Below are 21,318 nucleotides of genomic sequence, written 5' to 3'. Positions count from 1 at the left end.
TACAGCCACTTTAAGTGCAATAAAAATCATACAATTAGATTTATATTTGACCTTTACTCCTCTGGAGGGGCTATTATTGCAGTAACAGTAAGTAAGCAGTAAGCAGAGCATATTACTATTGATATTTAAAGCATTTTTCCAGGCATTTTAAAAGCTTTTACAAGGTTTAGGAAGTGTTTTTGAATGTATATCAGGCATTTGTTATCTGGGCTAAGCAAGGGGATGAGAGCAGTTCTTGAGATGGAGCACCCATCAAAGTCTATGGAGGCAAAATTGCCTGAATACATTAAAAAAAAGCAAAGGCAACTGAGCATACAAGTGTGAACAGGGACAATTTAGAAAGAATAAGACTCTGCATGTTGAACATAGTCAGGCTTCTCATTTACTTGTTAGGACAGACACTCATATTCAATGAACACAATGTAGTCACTATTTGCAGTACACTTTGAGAATGTAATAAAACATTTTTTTTGTGCTGTATATACAGATTAATATTGTATGTGTCTACATTCTGTAAAAAAAAAAAAAAAAAACACGCACACAGCTAAGCAGTTAACTCATGCAATACCAATAGTTCACCACTTTGAAGAGGACCAGCAACAGTGAAGAGTGGATTTCTGAGGGAACCATCAGACAGCAGGACATGGATTACAATTCATTGCAGGTATATCATTGCCTTGGTGCTTTTTCCCCAAAAATTGTTTTTACTAAACTTTATACTGATCATGTAAAAGTGAAAGCAACAATTCCTTTAATGCTGTGGTAAAATACTAGGATATATACTCACTTCCAGTCTTTGTACAATCTCAGGGACATTTTCAGCACAATTGTTTGTGGAAGACAGAAGAATGCATTCCCCTCGTTCATAAAATAGTTTGATGGTCATTAATCCAGATGTCCAGCCAATTACATCTCTACAAGAGCAATTAAAAACCACATTTTTGGATTCTTTCTCAGCAAGGACCACAAACTCATTGGATATCCCAAGAAAACATTCAATGTCAGAAGAAAGTCCAAAGTCCCGGACTATAACATTCCAAACAATAGCACCTGTGCTGTATAAATAAGCCTCTCTTTTTGGTTTCACCTTTTCCTTCTTTTTGGCTCCAAGAGAGATGAAACTTAATTTTACTGAGCTATCAACAGTAGCTGTCGAAACAAAGTTTTCTGCCAGATCCTTCAGATATTCTTGTCTGGTTCTTGTAGCCATTGCTCGAAACTTTTCTGACTTATGTGCTGCATTCTCAGCATTGATCACTTTGGCAAGAAGAAAATCCCTGAAAACAGCTGACTTAGGAAATGTCACACCCTTGGGTATAGGAGGGCCAAATGGTGGGACATCTTTTGACCTTGAAACAGCAACACTACAAAGAAACAAAAAGAGACACAGTTAAACAACTGCTTAATGAACAACATGCAAGGATAATTGAATTAATGTATTATTTTAATAATTTTAAAAAAGCTAAAGCAGCCATTCTCAACAAAGTTTTCATGGAACCCTAGGGTTTTTCCAGGGGTTGCTATGAGTTTATTGAGCAATAAGCATCTTCTGCCGCTCAGATGAGTAACCACTGACAACAATGACATTTTTATCTATCTGTTAGGGTGATGATTCTTATTTATTTATTTAAGGTACTCATGTAGTGCCATCAATTTATGCAGCGCATAATGATCACAAATATCTGGAATGTACCATGAGCTGTAGAAATAGTAATTATTAGAAAGATTTTTTAAAGGGTTCCTTCATGTTAAAAAAAAAGGTTGAGAGAGACTGGGCTAAAGTGTATTTTCCTCATTCTGTGTTCATCTTGTTTCCAAAGTCTGTCCAATCACTCACCAGCTTCCCGAATATCTTGAATGTTAAGCTGGGTTGACACATACCAAAGGTTGGCCAGTTTAGCACAGACTGCTATGCCTGTAGGCCTTTGAATAATGGGGCTGAAGAGGTAAAGAGGGAGTAATTCTTGTGGTAAGATCATGCTGCTACATTTCCCAAAGGATATACTTTTTTCTAGAAATATCTGTTCTAAGTGAATGGACTTCAACTTTAAAGTCTCCCCTTAGTCAAATAAAGACTACACCAATTGATGCATTTAGGTTAAAAAAAAAAATCACAATTAAATCAACTAGTAGAGCATTATACAAACGTAGCATGGGAAAGCCAGCAACTGTGCTAGAAGCCAATCAGGCTATGATGCAGTGTACAAGGCTGTCAGTTTTGAACAAGCTTAACAAGCGCAGGGAGGACTCTTCAGTAATCTGGCTGCGTTGTCTGGCAGGGCTATCTGAGATCAAGGTTGGCTGAACAGAATTATCAGTCCTTTGTTAAGTTACTTTAGATGTATATATTTCAGCTGTTTATTTATGTGTTCAATGGAGTTCAGTTTTAATGCATTAACACAGAAATGGAAACAGAACACTTCTACTACTATCACACACACACACACTATACATGTATATACATGTGGCACCCTCTATTGTGAGTAGAGTAAGTAAACTGTAGCTTGGCCCAGGGATAAACCTGAGACACTGAATTAAGGTCAGGGTTATTAGAGGCCAGGGCTGGATGACTCATCCTAGCAGCTCCCTGGTGCCTTCCCCTGTTTCTAGAACGTTGGAGAACATTCTAGAATATAGTGGATGGAAGCTAGGAGTTGTTGCCTTGAATATTTAGGGGCCTTTAGCCAGTCCCCAGGTTGGGGGCCTGGCAGGGAGCTAAGGAAGTCTTTAAATAGACATGAGCCAGCTGGGCAGTCGGATGGAAAATGGAGAAGAAGTGCTGCTTGAAGAAGCAGCTGCTTCTTGAGCCTGCGCCGGAGGCACAACTACCAGCATAACATTTAGAGTCACTGGAGGGTACTGAGCCGTGCACAGCACAATTTCAGAATAGAGCGCTGAGGAGAAGGTGGGCACCACAGCACACTTTATCACTCCCTCTGCCCTTCTAACCACGCCCACCCATGCCATCACCGCTTACACTGGCCGCTCTCGCTGGGGACACGCCTCCACTAATCAGGATACCCTTTCTCCAGAGGCGATGCACAACTTGGTGAAATGCTAGGTGATATGCATATACTTGTCCATGGTACGTGGATGGTGCGTGGAGGAGACCGCTTCACATGTTGGCCAGGGAGCGGGATGGTCAGGGGGAGGGAAAGTAAGAGAATTTATTCTAGGCTCCAAGCAGACAACTACATATGTATGCATGGTACAGTGTTCTGTCAGGTTAGATCAGGTCTCCTCAGCTCACCCTGCAAACTCCAGGACTGGTGAGGGTGGGGTGTGCGCTTACTAAATGGGTCAGTCCAATTTACCAAAACTCTGCCCCTGTAGATAAAAGCAAACTGTGTGCCTAAGAACAATGTTGAATTATGTACCCCTCCAGAAGCCTGTCCAAAAAACTCCCCTAGCTGAGTTCCCTGGTCTGCCCTGTTGCTGGGACATTGCTATGGAGCGCTAGCCTTTGTTGCTCGCCTCCGTTATCACATGATGTCTGCTCCCTCAGATTTAAATACTGCACTTGCACTTTCTTCAATATTGCCATAGTAATGAGCTGAGCATCATGGCAACTGGGTAGATGGTGCACAGCACTTGTGTGGCATTTGAACCCAAGAGCTTGTGGTGGGCATCAGCGGCTGGAGCGCCACAGCAACATCTCTCTGATTCAGACATTGCAGGTGCATGGTGCGCTATCTACCTTGTCATGGCATTGAGTTGGGCACCATAGCAACTGAAGAGAATGCATTAATGGTGCTTGAATCAGGGAGAGTGTGCTCTTGTAATTGCAGAGATGAGCACCAGTATTTGGAGCTCCAGAAGCTTGCCCAAAAAACTCCCAAAGCAGGCATTTCCACATCCTGTTGCTAGGATGTTGCTATGGCTCTCCAGCCGTTGATGCCCTCTGTCATCGCAAGAGCGCACTCTCTCAAATTCAAACACTGCACATTCTCTCCCCTGCTGTCATGCAAAACTTGATGCAGGGCTCAGCGCTGTGACAACTGGTATGGTTTTGTGATGGTGGAGGCAAGCATCAATGGCTGGAGTGCCATAGCAATGTCCTAGCAACAGGATGAGAAAATGTCAGCTATTGGAGTTTTTCAGGCAGGCTTTTAGGGCCATCACAAGAGTGCAGCTGCAGCTCCAAAAGCCTGCATGAAAACCCCCCTTAGCCGACATTCCCTAATTTTATGGTTTATTTATTTTTTACACTTAAATTTCTCTCTCAGGACAGGGAGCTAGAGGTGTTTGGATGGAGACCTTTTCTCTTGGATAGAGGGGTGCCAAACGGAATCTTGGCCCTGCGTGAAACAATGTCTAGCTTCGCAACTGACTACCACAGTTGCAAAGTGAGCGGTAAAGATGTGCAATAACTTCTAGAAAACAATCAGTGAGCAGTAATGTGTGTTGTAACCTCTTGCAATAACCTCAGCAACCAATTGCAATCATTGCCTGATCTGCTGGAGTAAAGTGATTTTGAGTCTACCTGCTATTTATTGTATGTCTTAAAGCAGGTAGGGAGCGAAATTGGACCGGGGGGCCAAGAAAATATTTTCCCAGGGTCCAATCAATATTAACCGCCTTAGCGGTAAACCCGAGCGTGACTCGGGGTAGGAATTTTCTGCTATTAGCGGTATCCCCGAGTCACGCTCGGGGTCAATGGGCAGAGCGTGCAGACAGCGCAGCGGAGCTTCTCTTACCTTATCCTGGCGATCCAGCGATGAGCTCTCATTGCTGTGACCGCCAGTGAGATCTCCGCCGCTCGTCTGTCGGTAGGAGGACTTCCTAGTTCCGTTCCCTGCAGCAGCAATGCTGCATGGGAGCGGAACTAGGGAGGGAAATTAAAAAAAAAAAAAAAAAAAAACGTTGCACAAAACACATAACACATTTTATATTATATATATATATATATATATATATGCATATATATATATATATATATATATGCATATATATATATGCATATATATATATATATATATATGCATATATATATATATATATATATATATATGCATATATATATATATATATATATATATATATATATATATATATATATATATATATATATATACAGATATATATATATATATATATATACATATATATATATGTATATATATATATATATATATATACCTATATACACACACACACACACACACACACACATATATATATATATATATATATATATATATATAAAATTATATTATTGATTCGATTATAATTCATATATATATTTACACACACACGTATATATATATATATATATATATATATATATATATATATATATATATATATATATATCTATATACACACATATATATATAATATATAGCGCATGAATTATAATCTTATCAATAATATAATTGTATTATATATATTATATATTAAATAATAAAATAATATTATTGATTCAATTATAATTCACTTGTTTGTGTTTCAAATTTATCACATCTGGGATGTCTACTAGAGTCTTGTTTTGGTCAGGTTTAAGTCAGTAAATACTAAGAATTGTAGGCCTATAATACATAACGCCAAATTTCCATGAAAAGAATTGTACCGCTTTTGGAACAGAATTCCTGACAGAATCATACCGCCAGGGAGGTTAAGGACTGCCAAAGAGGCAGCAGAGAGAGCAAGAAGAGACAGTGAGTAGATCAGCACGGAGCAGGGACAGGCAAGGGGAGAGAATGCCAGCTGTAGCAGTGCTTTCTTGAAGACAGTGGTGTGCTAAGTCTTCATAATACCTTACACCTGGGGAATCTCCATGTGTATGTTAGTCAGAAGGATTGGGATTAGTAAGACAGCCAGGTGTGGCTGGTGGCAGCCAGGTGGGCTAGCATTTTCTGCAAGCAGTGGAACTGGGTTCAGTGGCCACAGGAAAGCAGAAGTTGATGTGATATGCTGCTCATGTGTTGCTTTGCCAAGGGACTGAGAGTTCCTGCCTGTAATGGGCTGTTGCTGAACTGAAAATAGACTTTTAGTTCCCTCAGAAGTGAGCCAGCAGAAGCTGTGCAAAGAGGAACCAAGTTTATGTAGGTGGAAGGAACAAGAGGAGTCTGTAATTAGGCAGGAAGTGTCCCTAAATTGTTGTTGTTACACTGGGCATCCCATAATTCATTGCCCCATCCAAGTTATCATCCCCTAATAAAATTACAAAACCAAGCAAAAGACTGATTTCTGTGTCCAGGTGAAAGAAAGAAATGCTGTGTGACTGGCCATGTGGCAGTGGGGAACCCTAACTCCAGCAACTCCTACAGGGGTAGTGCTACATACAGTGGGGAAAAAATGGATTTTTGTAAGATCTTACCGTAAAATCCTTTTCTCTTAGCTCATTGACAGACGTAGTCCTCGGTGATACACCACCTTCGGGTTATGTTGCCTCCACAGGAGCAGGACTAGACAGGAAATTAAAAAGCTCTGGCCACACCCTAGGGGCAGTCCCAGAGGGTATATCCTCTCTCTCTCTGCCTCAGCAAATCAGTTATGTGAAAAAGCAGTCTTTAGAGATTTAACCCAACCCAACTCAAAAAACAGAGGGGCGGGGACTACGTCTGTCAATGAGCTAAGAGAAAAGGATTTTACGGTAAGATCTTACAAAAATCCATTTTTCTCTAGCGCTCATTGACAGACGTAGTCCTCGGTGATACACCACCTTCGGGACGTCCCAGAGCAGTATCACAACTGAGGGGTGGGAAAATGAAATCAAATCCCAATCTAGAAGGCCCAACCGGTGCCAACTAGAAGTTTACAATGCTCATCCTTAATGATGAGACTCAACAAAAAAGAGAAAAATTATTATTTTTTTTTTTTCAAACAGAAAAAAACCCTCGAGGTAGACCACCGGTCTCCTCAAATTGCGGCCTGCAAAACCTTGCGGCCAAATGAGGCATCCGCCGATGCCGTCACATCAATTTTATAGAATTTTGTAAAGGTATGTACCGACGACCAGGTGGCCGCCTTACATACCTGGACCACTGACGCCTGATGGCGAAAGGCCCAGGAAGTACTGAGCGCTCGAGTGGAGTGCGCCCTAACAGGGAACGGAGGACTCTGACCCTTAATAGAATAAGCCTGTACCACCGTTTGTCTAATCCATTTGGCAATGGTCGCGGCAGATGCAGGCAAACCCTTTCTGGGGCCATCCGTGATCACAAAAAGTGAATCCGTCTTACGGAATGATTCCGTAGCTTTCAGGTATACCCTGATTGCCCGAACCACATCTAAGGAATGCAACGCATGTTCCCGATGATGCTTGGGCTGAGGACACAAGGAAGGTAGTACAATATCTTCATTCAGATGAAAATCTGAAACCACCTTAGGAAGAAAGGATGGCTTAGGATGAAGTACTACCTTATCCCTATGAATCACTAGGTATGGGGACTGGCATGATAATGCAGCCAGTTCTGACACCCTGCGAGCAGAAGTAATAGCCACCAAGAAGGCCACCTTCTGGGATAAAGTAAGCAAGGGAATCTCCCTGATGTTTTCAAAGGGAGGTTTCTGTAGAACCGACAAAACCAAATTAAGATCCCAGGGCGGTAAGGGCGCGCGGACTGGAGGAGCCAGGTGCCGCACCCCCTGGATGAAATTCCGCACCAAGGACTTGGTAGCTAAAGGTTTCTGAAAGAAGATTGCTAATGCTGAAACTTGACCCTTGATGGCGCTCAAGGCTAGCTTCTGCTCAACCCCTTGTTGTAAAAAGGCCAATATTCGAGTCACCGAATAGGTACGTGGAGGAAATCCTAAAGATTCGCACCACGCAATATAAGTCTTCCATGTGTGATAATAGACCTTGCTGGAAGTCGCTTTCCTTGCTTTAATAAGGGTAGGAATGACTGAAGTAGACAAACCTCTGTCCTTCAGTACTTGGGTCTCAATGGCCAGGCCATTAAACCCAGCGACTGTAAAGCATGATGGTAAATTGGTCCTTGAGACCACAGACACTCCCTGAGACGAAGTTCCCACGGAACGTCTGCGACTAGCATGTCCAAGTCGGCCAGGCCGGCTTGAGGAGGCCAGCCTAGAATTTCTAGGACCACTGGCGCTGATAGAATCTGAACCAGGCGTCCCTAGAGGTATCTGGCCCCGACCATCCAAGAAAGTCTGGTCGTTTTCTGTTCCCACACATTTATCCGATACCTGATTGTTATCAGGAAGGGTGATCTTTTCTGGTTGAACCTCAGGGACCGAAGTCACCCGACTAGAGGCTACTTGGCCTATCTGGTCAACCAGATCCGATTCCTGTGAGGTATAGGGACTAATCTTAGGAAAAGGTAAAGATCTATTCAGGGAACGGTAACTACCGCTTCCTGTAGTACTTAAATGTTGGAAGGGAAGAATCGCACCGGTAGTAGTGGTTGATGCTCGATCTAATGTCCTGAATACCGGTGAAAACGTCCCCCCACCCTGAAACCGGGTGGGGGCGCACCTTCAGGCTGTGTACTCCTTTGCTTCGGGTTTGGCTGGGTTGGTCCTCTGCTTGTCCGACCAGCCCTTCTTGAACCCTCCTGGAGGAGTCTTGCCTTTCCCGCTAGTACCAGCCGAGCGCCCTTTATGGGCGGTAAAGAAAGGTCCTCGCTTGTTGCGAGGTCCCTTAGCTTTTGCAGCCTGTGGCAAAAAAGTGCTCTTGCCCCCCGTGGCATCCTTAATGATTTCATCTAGGTTGGCCCCAAATAGACGATTCCCCTGAAAAGGGAGATTTGTCAAGGTCTTCTTGGAACCTAGGTCAGCTGACCAGCATTTTAACCACAGCACACGTCTGAGGATCACCGCTGACATAGATGCATGCCCTAATAAGGGAGTAGTGTCCAAGGCTGCGTCACAGATAAACTGTAGCCCTTGTATAATCTGTTCCATCAAATCAGATGTCTCCTGGGGAATATCTTTTCCCCTAAGGTCTTGGCGTACCATTTTCGCCCATTCCGTAAGTGTCTGGGAAACTAGACCAATAACAATTACTGGTCTAAATGCTGACCCTATCAGAGAGAAGATGGTGCGGGACTCTGCTTCCATCTTTCGATCCACCGGACCCTTAAAGGACGAAGTGTCCTCCACTGGGATAACCGTGGCTTTATTCAGCCTGGAAATAGGTGGATCCACCACTGGTGGTACCGTCCATTTCTTAATGATGGATTCCTCAACGGATAGCGTCTAGCAATACGCTTGGAAATAGTAAAGGTACGTTTAGAATGCTCCCATTCTCCTTTAATCTGATTACCAAAACATTTGGGTACAGGAAAAACCTTCACCGTTTTGATGGGCTTATTAGTACCAAAAGGAATCTCTGTTTCAGTTGCCTCTGCCGGTAAAGCCTCAAGTTTTAAGGTTTCCTGCACTGCCACAACTAGTGCGTCCGCCAATGCTTCTTCCTGAATTATAGCAGGAGAAGAAGCGTCCTCCTCACTGTCTGAGGGGGCTTTACCTGGGATAACAGCCCTTGCAGAGGGACCTGCAACTGCAGTGACCATCTCTGAGTCTGAGTCAGAGGTGTCAGATAGTATAGGGGTAGGCGGGGGTCGCTTCCTTGACCCCCGTCCCTGACAGGCCGCCTCCACCCGAGCCACCATAGACTCCAAAATTGCTGTAAATGACTCTACACTCTGTGCACCGGCGGGTCCCGTGGCCCCCTCGAGGGAAACAGGTGGGGGAATATGTGTGGCAGGGTCCATGATAATTCCAGTCACTTCCTGGATAATATAATTCAAAATTAAAAAACTTTTTTTTTTTTTTTTTCAGACCCCCAGCGCCACAAAAAGCCCCTTAGTGTTACCTGCTAGGGATCCCTATCGATCGAGAGAGAGAGATAGACCCCCAGGCTCACCACTTGATGCTCAGAGTTTAACTGCAACAGGTTACAGCGCTGTCTTGACAAACAGGAAGTCTTTTGGCTGGCTGCCCAGGAAGAAAGGAGGCGGCTCCGCCCCTCTGCACGCCTTCCGGCGCCTCCCCAAGCTCCACGAGGTGTTTGGATCACCTCAAACATGGCCGCCCCCATGCTGGAGACACGAGGCTACGCCAAAATGGCGGCTCGTGCGATCCAGCAAAAAAAATGGCGGCGGCCTGTACTGAATAGCGGTGTGCTGCAGGGCACACAACACTCTCTCTGCATGGGGATTTGGCGTGGTTGGCGGTACCGGCCCTGGCGGACCGCATGGCCATTCGGGAGGCCTGCTAATAGCTGGAGATCTGATTAGGAAGGCAGTCTACATGTCCGTGGCTTCTGACTGGTAGGTAGCTTATTCTTATCACCGTAAGATTCCCAGAATGCCACAGATTACATCTTTTTAACATGTATACAATTAGATTGTTAGCTCCCAAACCAAGCCTCCTGGCTTTTTGCACATGAAATCACACTCAAAGTAGGAGGATCTGTGTCATCTATAGGATAGAGAGGGACTCTATCTTACCATATAGAGAGGGGCCCGCGTTCACCACAAGACCCGTCAGGGGAAAAGGGGGAACATACTACTCACCATACCGGAACCAGGCGGGCACCAACTCCTGACAGTACCCCTCTCCACCGGGGCGGGAGGGCTGTCGACCGATATGGACGCCGTGACTCATGGTCTTTGGCGTTTCAGCGAGACGTTTAATTCGCGGGGTCAGTCCTTTAATGGGACTTTGTCGCGGCCGACCCAGCGCGGAGCTATGGCCTGCACACGCTCGTAGGCTGAACTGGGGTGACCACCGGATCTCAACATCCAGCCCGTCGCCCAGTTCAGCTTTCTTGCTTGAAGATCTCACAGGAACACTGGAGAAAAAAAGCTGTCTAAAAAATCCTTTAAGAAAAAATTCTTGCCAGGACCTTAAGATCCCAGCAAGGTCTCTAGGTCCTTACTCCTAACTAGACAGAAAATAACTGATTTGCTGAGGCAGAGAGAGAGAGGATATACCCTCTGGGACTGCCCCTAGGGTGTGGCCAGAGCTTTTTAATTTCCTGTCTAGTCCTGCTCCTGTGGAGGCAACATAACCCGAAGGTGGTGTATCACCGAGGACTACGTCTGTCAATGAGCGCTAGAGAAATAATTATTTGATACCTGCAGAATTTGTAAGTTTACCCACTTACGAAGAAATGAAGGGTCTATAATTTTTACCATAGATGTACCGGTATTTTAAATGATAGAGACAGAATATCAACCAAAAATCCAGAAAAAAACACGATACAAATGTTTTAGGTTGAGTTGCAGTTCAGTGAGTAAAATATTGCTATGCAATGTGATTTCTGTCTATGCAATGTGATTCCTGTCCGAATTGACAGTTCGCACTGCAATATGTGAACCAATCTGGGGGTGTTATTATCTTTGTATATATACTCCCAGGGTTTCACATATGACAGTGTGAACTTCCTGCGAATCGAGTGCGATGCGGGTACCTGCAGTGGATTTTCATGGCACCAATGTTAACCGAGCCTTAGTACTTGGTGGAGAAACCCTTGATGGCAAGCACAGAGGTAAGACGTTTCTTATAGTTGGTGACGAGGTTTGCACACATCTCAGGAGGAATTTTGGCCCACTCTTCTTTACGGATCTTCTCTAAATCCTTAAGGTTGCTTGGCTGTTGCTTGGAAACTTGATGTTTCAGCCCCCCTTATACATTTTCTATTGGGTTAAGGTCTGGAGACTGACTAGGCCACTCCATGACCATATTGTGCTTCTTATTGAGCCACTCCTTTGTTGCCTTGGTGATATGTTTTGGGTCATTGTCATGCCGGAAGACCCATCCACGTCCCATCTTCAGTGTTCTGGCTGAGGGAAGAAGGTTCTCATACAAAATTTTACAAAACATGGCCTTGCCCATTGGCCCCTCAATGCGACAAAGTTGGCCTGTACCTTAACCACTTCCCGACCACCCGCTGCCTTTTTAACCACTTAAGCCCCGGAGGATTTGGCTGCTAAACGACCAGGGGGTATTTTGCAATTCGGCACTGCGTGACTTTAACGGACAATTGCACGGTCGTGCGACGCTGTACCTAAACGAATTTGACGTCCTTTTTTTTCCCACAAACAGAGCTTTCTTTTGGTGGTATTTGATCACCTGTGCGATTTTTTGATCACGCGCTATAAACAAAAAAAGAGCGTCAATTTTGCAAAAATAACAATATTTTTCACAAATTCCCCAAAAAAAAAAAATGTAAAAATCAAAATTTTTTAACATTTTCAGCCAATTTGTTTTATGCTACCTATGTTTGGTAAAAAAAAAAATCGCAAAAAGCGTATTTTTATTGGTTTGCGCAAAAGTTATCGCGTTTACTAACAAAGCGAAAGATTTTTGTCATTTTTGTTGTTTTTTTTTTTTAATGCGTAATGGCGGCGATCTGCGATTTTTTTTGCTTTACTGCGACATTGCGGCGGACAGATCGGACCCTTGACTGACATTTTTGGGGTTACCAGTGACATTTCTACAGTAATCAGTGCTATACATATGCACTGTTACTGTAAAAATACACTGGTAGTGAAGGGGTTAACTTTATTTGAGAGGGAGGGGCTGTGTTTGTCCCTAGGGGCGTGATTCTTACTGTGATTGGCTGTCTGTTGAGCTGTAGGGACACTGATCAACGGTTCTACATTGTAGAACCGTGTGATCAGTGTTTTTACACCGAGGAGAATGACAGGCGGCTTGTTTACACAAGCCGCCTGACTTTCTCCCTCTCCCCCGCCGATCGCCGAGTGGCCGGCGGACATCGGGTCCAACGGTCACAGGCGCGGGGGGGTCCGTGACCGCGCGGGAGCGGGCGCGCTCGCTCCCCAGAGCCTCACAGGCTAGCGACGTAGACCTACGTCGCTCTGCCTGTGAGGGGCTGACTGCTGCAGTAAATATACTGTGAGCAGTCGGCAAGCGGTTAATGCGGCAGGGTGGCTCTCCTGCGCAAACCGACGTAGACCTACGTCGATCGCTCGCGGGAAGCTAGGGGGCGAGCACGCTCTACCGGCAGTTCGCTCCCTCCCCCACTCGGCAGCGGGGAAGCCAATGAATGGGTCAAGCGGCTCCGATTGTTGTAAACACAGCTGAACGTTCTTCTCCCTGAAATGATCACAGAGCTCATGTGATCCTTCTATATAGGATCACATGTCTCTATGGTAATTTCAGAAGCCACGCCCCCCCACAGTTAGAATCACTCACCTAGGCTCACATTTAACGCACTGATCACTCACAGGGTTAACCCCTTCCCTGCCAATGGCATTATTACAGTAACAGTGCATATTTGTTAGCACTGATTACTGTAGTAATGTCACTGGTACCCCCAAAAGTGTAAAAAATGTCAGTTAGGGGTCCGATCTGTCCGCCGCAATGTCGCAGTCCCGCAAAAAATCGCAGAATGCCGCCATTACTAGTAAAAAAAAACAAACAATAAAAATGGCATAAATCTTTCCCGTAGTTAGTAGACGCAATACCTTTTGTGCAAACCAATCAAAATACGCTTATTGCAATTTTTTTTTACTAAAAATATGTAACAGAAAACAAACTGGCCTAAAATTTTAAAAAAATTTAGATTTTTACATTTTTTTTGAGAATGTCATATAGCAGAATGTAAAAAAATATTGTTTTTTTTTTTTTTTCAAAATTGTCGCAATTTTTTTGTTTATAGCGCAATAAATAAAAATCGCAGAGGTGATCAAATACCACCAAAAGAAAGCTCTATTTGTGGGAAAAAAAGGACATCAATTTTATTTGGGTAAAGTGTTGCACGACTGCGCAATTGTCTGTTAAAATAACGCACTGCCGAATCGCAAAATAGGGCCTGGTCAGGAATGGGGCAAATCCTTCTGGTCTTTAAGTGGTTAGGCAAAGAAACAACCCCAAAGCATCATGTTTCCACCTCCGCGCTTGACTGTAGGGATGGTGTTCTTAGGGTCATAGGGAACATTTTTCTTCCTCTAAACACGGCAAACTTACAAAATCTGCAGGGGATCAAATAATTATTTTCCCCACTGTATATACTGTGAAAATACTGTATTTAGATACAGTATAATGGGTGTCGGGGTTCAGTGACAATGTGTAGAGGAAGGAGTACATTATTACAGGGTTACTTGGGGTCAGATGGGTTTTCTAACAAATGAATGCCAGTTATGCCATAAGAAATATAAGCTGTCACCTACAAACTATCGCAAACACATTAGAAAAAGCCTTAGGTTACTGTGTTGTATTTCATTTCATCAACCTCAGTGCTCTATAGCAGGAACGCCAAACTGATGTTTCTTTGGGCTGCATACAACCCTTTGCACCTTTCTTGTGGCCCTCTGCCAATTTAGGCATCTAAATTTTATGAAGCTACAAACTGTACTCTTGCTCATTACCGCTATGTCCAAATCAATTATTTCACAGCAGTTCAGAAAATGTTTTTTTGTACTTTTATGTGGCTAACATACAAAATTAAATACTGTAGATAGCTATATAGTAAGGGAACTGTGGTATTTTTGCCCTAGAAAAAGCTTTGGTATATTGTTAGTGAGTACATGTTGGAAGTTACTATCGTAAAATATTCCTGAAAGCAGAAAAGGTTATTTTTGTTTTTAAATATGCCAGGCTGTCAAGTTACATTGTATTTTGATTACAGTGGACACAATTGGGATAAGTTATATGAAAGACCATATAACGTGATTCATATGAAATAATTGTTTGAGCATCTAAATTTGTGAGTCATCTCTCACTAAATAATGTTAAACATGAATGTCATATTCTCAGCTACAACAAAAATAATCGGATTTTTGTAAGATCTTACCGTAAAATCCTTTTCTCTTAGCTCATTGACAGACGTAGTCTTCTTGATTCACAAGAACTGGGTTATGTTGTCTCCGCAGGAGTAGGACTAGGCAGAAAAGAAAAAACGTTCTGGCTCCACCCTAGGGGCAGTCCCAGAGGGTATATCCTCCCTCTCTCTGCTACAAGGCATCAGTTCTGTCACAAAGCAGCAACAGAGAATTTAACCCAACCCAACTCAATGATAGAGGGGCGGGTACTACGTCTGTCAATGAGCTAAGAGAAAAGGATTTTACGGTAAGATCTTACAAAAATCCGATTTTCTCTGTCACTCATTGACAGACGTAGTCTTCTTGATTCACAAGAACTGGGACATCCAGAAGCAGTGCCACAAATGAGGGGTGGGATTGACAGAAATCAAAATCCAATCTAGAAGGCCCAACCGGTGCCAAACTAGAAGTTTTAAAGGCTCATTATAAACAAAGAATGAGACTCAAATAAAAATTCCAACGGAAAAAAACCCTCGAGGTAGACCACTGGTCTCCTCAAATGGCGGCCTGCAAAACCTTGCGGCCAAACGAGGCATCAGACGATGCTATTACATCAACTTTATAATGTTTTGTAAAGGTATGCACCGACGACCAGGTAGCCGCCTTGCACACCTGGACCACTGACGCCTGATGGCGAAAGGCCCATGACGCACTAAGTGCCCGAGTGGAGTGCGCCTTAACAGGGAACGGGGGCTCCCGACCCTTAATAGAATAAGCCTGTACCACCGTCTGTCTGATCCATTTGGAAATAGTCGCGGCAGATGCAGGCAACCCCTTTTTGGGTCCATCCGGGACCACAAAAAGTGAATCCGTCTTGCGAAACAAGTCTGTCGTTTTCAAGTATACCCTGATCGCCCGGACCACATCCAAGGAGTGCAAAGCAAACTCCCGAGGATGACTGGGCTTAGGACACAGGGAAGGTAATACAATTTCTTCATTCAGATGAAATTCTGAAACCACTTTTGGTAGAAAGGATGGATTCGGACAAAGAACCACCTTATCTCCATGAACCACCAGAAATGGGGAACGACAAGATAATGCGGCCAGTTCTGACACCCTGCGTGCAGAAGTGATAGCCACCAAGAAGGCCACCTTCTGGGACAACGTAGGTAGAGGAATCTCCCTAATATCTTCAAAGGGAGGTTTCTGAAGAACCGACAATACTAAATTAAGATCCCAGGGTGGTAACGGCGCGCGCACTGGCGGAGCCAGATGTCGCACCCCCTGGATGAAATTCCGCACCAAGGAATGAGTAGCCAAAGGCTTCTGAAAGAAGATAGCTAAGGCTGAGACCTGACCCTTGATAGTACTCAAGGCCAGTTTCTGCTCAACCCCTTGTTGCAGAAAAGCTAATATTCGACTAACCGAATAAGACCGTGGACGGAACCCCAGAGGTTCACACCCTGCAATGTAGGACTTCCATGTGCGATGATAAATCTTTCTGGAAGTCGCTTTCCTTGCTTTAACTAGAGTAGGAATAACTGAAGCTGACAAACCCTTGTCCTTCAGCACCTGGGTCTCAATAGCCAGGCCGTTAAAGCTAGCGATCGTAAAGCAGGATGGAAGATCGGTCCCTGAGACAGTAGGTCCTCCCTGAGAGGAAGTCTCCACGGGACGTCCGCCACCAGTCTGACCAAGTCGGCGTACCACGCTCGGCGAGGCCAGTCCGGAGCTACCAGGATTACTGGAATTCCTTCCTCCTCTATCCTGCGAAGAAGTCTTGGCAGTAACCCGAGAGGAGGGAAGGCATACATTAGCTGGTATTACCCCCACGGGGCGTTCAGTGCGTCTGCGGTCTCTGCTAGAGGATCGCGGGAGCGAGCCACGAATCTCTGTACTTTCCTGTTGAATCGTGATGCCAACAGATCCACATCCGGGGTGCCCCAACGTAGGCACAACTGGTGGAAAACTTCTGGATGGAGGGACCATTCCCCCTGATCCAGAGTCTGACGGCTGAGATAATCTGCCTGCCAATTTTCCACCCCCGGAATGAACACCGCAGAGATCGCTGGAACAAATCGTTCCGCCCAGCGAAGAATGCAAGCCACTTCCTTGGCCGCTCGGACACTCTTGGTGCCCCCCTGGTGATTGACATAAGCCACGGCCGTGACGTTGTCCGACCGGATTCGAACCGGGCTTCCCTGGAGCTGCTCGGTCCAGTGAATCAGACAAAGTCTGATCGCTCTCAGTTCCAATACATTTATCGGCAACCTGGATTCTTCCGGGGACCAAAGTCCCTGGACAGATAACTGACCGAGAATTCCTCCCCATCCGGATAGGCTGGCATCCGTGGTCACTATCGTCCAATATATAGGCAGAAATGACTTTCCCTGGCTGAGCATCGGAGACCGAAGCCACCAGACCAGAGACTCTCTGGTCTGTTTGCTCAATCGGATCCGATTGTCCAGGGATTCCGGATTCCGATTCCATCTGAGAGGAATCTCTTGCTGAAGAATTCGGGTATGGGACTGGGCAAATGGGACTGCTTCAAAGGAAGCCACCATCAACCCCAGAACCCTCATGCAAGTTCGAAGCCTCTTTTTTTTTTTTTTTTTATGTGTATCCCCCTAGCGCAATAGCGCCCCTCAGAGTACCTGCTTCTCAATCCCCACAGAGAGAGAGAGGGACCCTCAAGGCTCACCACCCGATGCAGAGAAGTTTCCAACCAACTGCAGTCAGAGTCTGTCTTTTACAGACTGGAAAGAGCTGTGTTAGTTTTCCCGGGTAGAAGGACGTGGCTCCGCCCCCTGTGTACGCCTTCTGGCGTTCCCAGCTCTCCACGAGGTAGCTGGGCTCATCAAACATGGCCGCCCCCATACAGGAGACAATAGACTCCAAAAACATGGCGGCCGGCGTGACCTGAGGACATTCATGCACCCGGTCTACGGCAAAATGGCAGGGGACTGCCGAAATCGTTTTTCCCAGCACATCCACCTGCATCTCTGCTAAATGGCGGTTTATCGATCTGCAGGAGGTACAGTACAATTAAGGTAGGCTTATACCTCCTATGTCTGCTGTAATACTACAGTCTGCTGGGTAGAGTGTTAGCTCTCAAACCAAGTCCACTTCCCACCAAACACATGCTGTATTTACAAGGGGGACTTTTAGTGTCAGACAGATACTGACCATGTATGGAGGGGCCCATAATTCATACTGCCTCATAACGAGGAAAAAAGGGAACGTTTACTCACCATACCGAACCGACAGGCACCCTCTCTTCACAATACCCTCTCCACCGGGGTGGGGGGTTGTGGACCACTCCGGACGCCTCGACTCTCTGGTTCCTGGCGTCCAAGCGAGACTTTTAACTCGCAAGGTCAGTCCCTCCAATGGGACTCCGTCGCGGCCGACCCAGCGCAGAGCTCTGGTCTGCACGCGCTCGTAGGCAGAAACCGGGGTGACCACTGGATCTCAACATCCAGCCCGTCGCCCGGCCCCGCATACTTACTTGAATGTGTCGCGGCCGACCAAGCGCAATGCAATGGTCTGCGCGCGCTCGTAGGCCGGCTGGGGTGACCACTGGTGTCGCCCAGTCTGGCGTATTTGCTTGAAGATCTCACAGGAAAAAACACTGAAGAAAAAACTACCTAAAAAATATTTTTTCTAAAAAAAAATCTTGCCAGGACCAGAGATCCCAGCAAGGAACTTAGGTCCTTACTCCTGACTAGACAGAAAAAAACTGATGCCTTGTAGCAGAGAGAGGGAGGATATACCCTCTGGGACTGCCCCTAGGGTGGAGCCAGAACGTTTTTTCTTTTCTGCCTAGTCCTACTCCTGCGGAGACAACATAACCCAGTTCTTGTGAATCAAGAAGACTACGTCTGTCAATGAGCGACAGAGAAATATTTATTTTTTTAAACAAAACCTAAAATGGTGAAAAATGAAGCCAAACTTTTATTCCATATGCAAAAAAACACTTCCTGCCAAGTCAAATAGGTCTGGTTTATAAGTAAAATGTACAAAACCCACTTGCAGATATTAAAAATGTGAAAAATTACACTAAGGGTCCTTTCACACAGGCTTTTCGCCAGGCGGACTCCGTTTTGCTCAGATCCGCTCGGCTAAACCAGCTGAGCAGACGGATGACAGGCTGTCTCTGTTTACTTTGCAGAGACAAACCTGTCAGATCCCCGCTCTCCTCTATGGGAGATCAGATGAAAATGGACCGCCTGTCCATTTTCATCTGATCCGATCCAATCCTCCAGACGGATGAAAAATAGGATTTCCACCTGTCTGGATTTCACGGACAGGATCAGATCGGATAGCAGCGGGTGTCAGTGGAGATGTCACCGCTGACATCCGCTGCCCCATAGAGGTGCATGGAGCATCTGATCAGGTCTGCCTGAAAAATCTGACAGGCGGACCTGATCAGAAAGCCTGTGTGAAAGGGGCCTTAGGGGTTAATTGACTATAACTAGAGAGTGCAAAATCTGGTGCAGCTGTGCATGGTAGCCAATCAACTCATAACTTCAGCTTGTTCAATTAGGTTTTGATGAAAAAAAACTGGAAGCTGATTGGTTTCTATGCACAGCTGCATCAGATTTTGCACTTTCCTGTTTTAGTAAACCAACTCCTTAGTTTCATTACTTCTGGGTATAGATGAGAAAATGATTCCCCACCTTCGTTTACCTAATTGCAATCCGCAGAGACCCACAAATCCATTCTAGGCCCCTTGGGAACTCCTATCACATGTGCAGGTCAACTCCTAGCCTGATGAAGCCCTTTTGCAATGTACTGTATATACACTCACCGGCCACTTTATCAGGTATACCTTGCTAGTACTAGGTTGGACCCCCTTTTGCCTTCAGAACTGCCTTCATTCTTTGTGGCATAGATTCAACAAGGGGTTGAAAAATTCCTCAGAGATTGCGGTCTATATTGACATAATAGGATCACGCTGTTGCTGCAGATTTCTTCGGCTGCACATCCATGATGAGAATCTCCAGTTCTACCACATCTCAAAGGTGCTCTATTGTATTGAGACCTGGTGAATGTGGAGGCCATTGGAGTACTGTGAACTCATTGTCATGTTCAAGAAACATGTGACATGGTGCATTATCCTGATGGAAGTAACCATCAGAAGATGGGAACACTGTAGTCATAAAGGGACGGACATTGTCAGCAACAATACTCAGGTAGGCCGTGACGTTTAAATATGTACTAAGGGGCCCAAAGTGTGCCAAGACAATATCCTCCACACCATTACAATACCATCACTAGCCTGAATCGTTGATACAAGGCAGAATGGATCCATGCTTTCATGTTGTTTACGTCAAATTCTGACCCTACCATCTGAATGCCACAGCTGAAATCGACACTCATCAGACCAGGCAACATTTTTCCAATCTTCTATTGTCCAATTTTAGTGAGCCTGTGCAAATTGTAGCCTTAGTTTCCTGTTCTTAGCTGACAGAAGTGGCACCAGGTGTGGTCTACTGTTGCTGTAGCTCATCTGCTTCAAGATTTGTTGTGTTGTGCATTCAGAGATGGTATTCTGCCTAGTCTGCCCATTCTCCTCTGACCTCAACAAGGCATTTTCATCCACACAACTGCTGCTCACTAGATATTTTCTCTTTTTCGGACCATTCTCTGTAAACCATAGAGATTGTTGTGCATGAAAATCCTAGTATATCAGCAGTTTTTGAAATACTCAGACGAGCCTGTTTGGCACCAACAACCACGTCTCATTTAAAGTCAATTAAATCCCCTTTCTTCCCCATTCTGATGCTCGCTTTGAATTTCAGCAAGTCGTCTTCACCACATCTAGATGCCTAAATGCATTGAGTTGCTGCCATGTGCTTGGCTGATTAGCAATTTGTGTTACCAAGCAATCGAGCAGATGTACCTTATAAAGTTAATAAAAGTTTTGCGAAGGCGCCTAGCCCTTTAAAAAAGATGTTAAAACCTGCTGCCCTTTTAATTGTTTTAAAACAATAAATATGTGTATATAATTGGTAAAAAGGCGCTGGTAATCTTTTATAGTGCAAATACAAATACTAAATTATTTTCATAAAAATCCAATAAAATTATATAATCAATATTATAGTAAAAGTGCACGTGCTGTACTGTACTTGGTGCAAAAAAAAAAAAAATAATTATTGCAAATCAAAGTGCTTACTAGTGCATCAACTTAGTAAATTAAGGTGCAAGTGCTAACCTTTACTTGTGCAAAGATTATTGCAAATCAGGAAAAGTGCTTCATAGTGCATCCACAAATAAATTAAATCACAAGCGATATATACCTTTAAATTATATCAACATTAGATTTACAGTGCTCTAAAAATGTGATTAAAGTGTCTCTAATATATTTGGTAATCCTGAGCAATTCATGCAACAAAGGAGTGCTTGTGTAAACTTGATTGTTTAGATCTATAGTGCTCCAGGTGCTGGGGTGTGCCACACGTTGCCTCTTACCAGATTATGGCAGGTCACAAGGGCCCCCAACGCCTGTGATCCCTTTAAATGGGTGGATCAGACCTCTCTTCGGCTTCTTATCCAGAATATCCTGCTCCTACGTTACTCGTACGTGGACAATGCAGTCCGCACATATAAAGATATG

The 21,318-nt window shown here is 44.6% G+C and overlaps 1 protein-coding gene across 3 annotated transcripts in view; it reads right to left on the bottom strand.

Moving 5' to 3' along the window:
• SIPA1L2 (signal induced proliferation associated 1 like 2) overlaps nt 1-21,318 on the bottom strand; it is a 601,890-nt gene that overhangs the window by 367,057 nt on the left and 213,515 nt on the right. For all 3 annotated transcript variants that reach the window (XM_082249126.1, XM_082249125.1, XM_082249127.1), the window contains exon 8: nt 788-1,364. In XM_082249126.1, coding sequence (XP_082105252.1) covers nt 788-1,364 — 577 coding nt within the window. The remainder of the gene's footprint in view (nt 1-787; nt 1,365-21,318) is intronic.

The sequence above is a fragment of the Pelophylax lessonae genome (genome assembly GCF_965119305.1).
Source record: "Pelophylax lessonae genome assembly, chromosome: 3".
In the NCBI taxonomy this organism is placed as follows: Eukaryota; Metazoa; Chordata; class Amphibia; order Anura; family Ranidae; genus Pelophylax; species Pelophylax lessonae.
The sequence above is the reverse complement of the archived record's forward strand: the minus strand, read 5'-3'. Positions and strand labels throughout refer to the sequence as shown.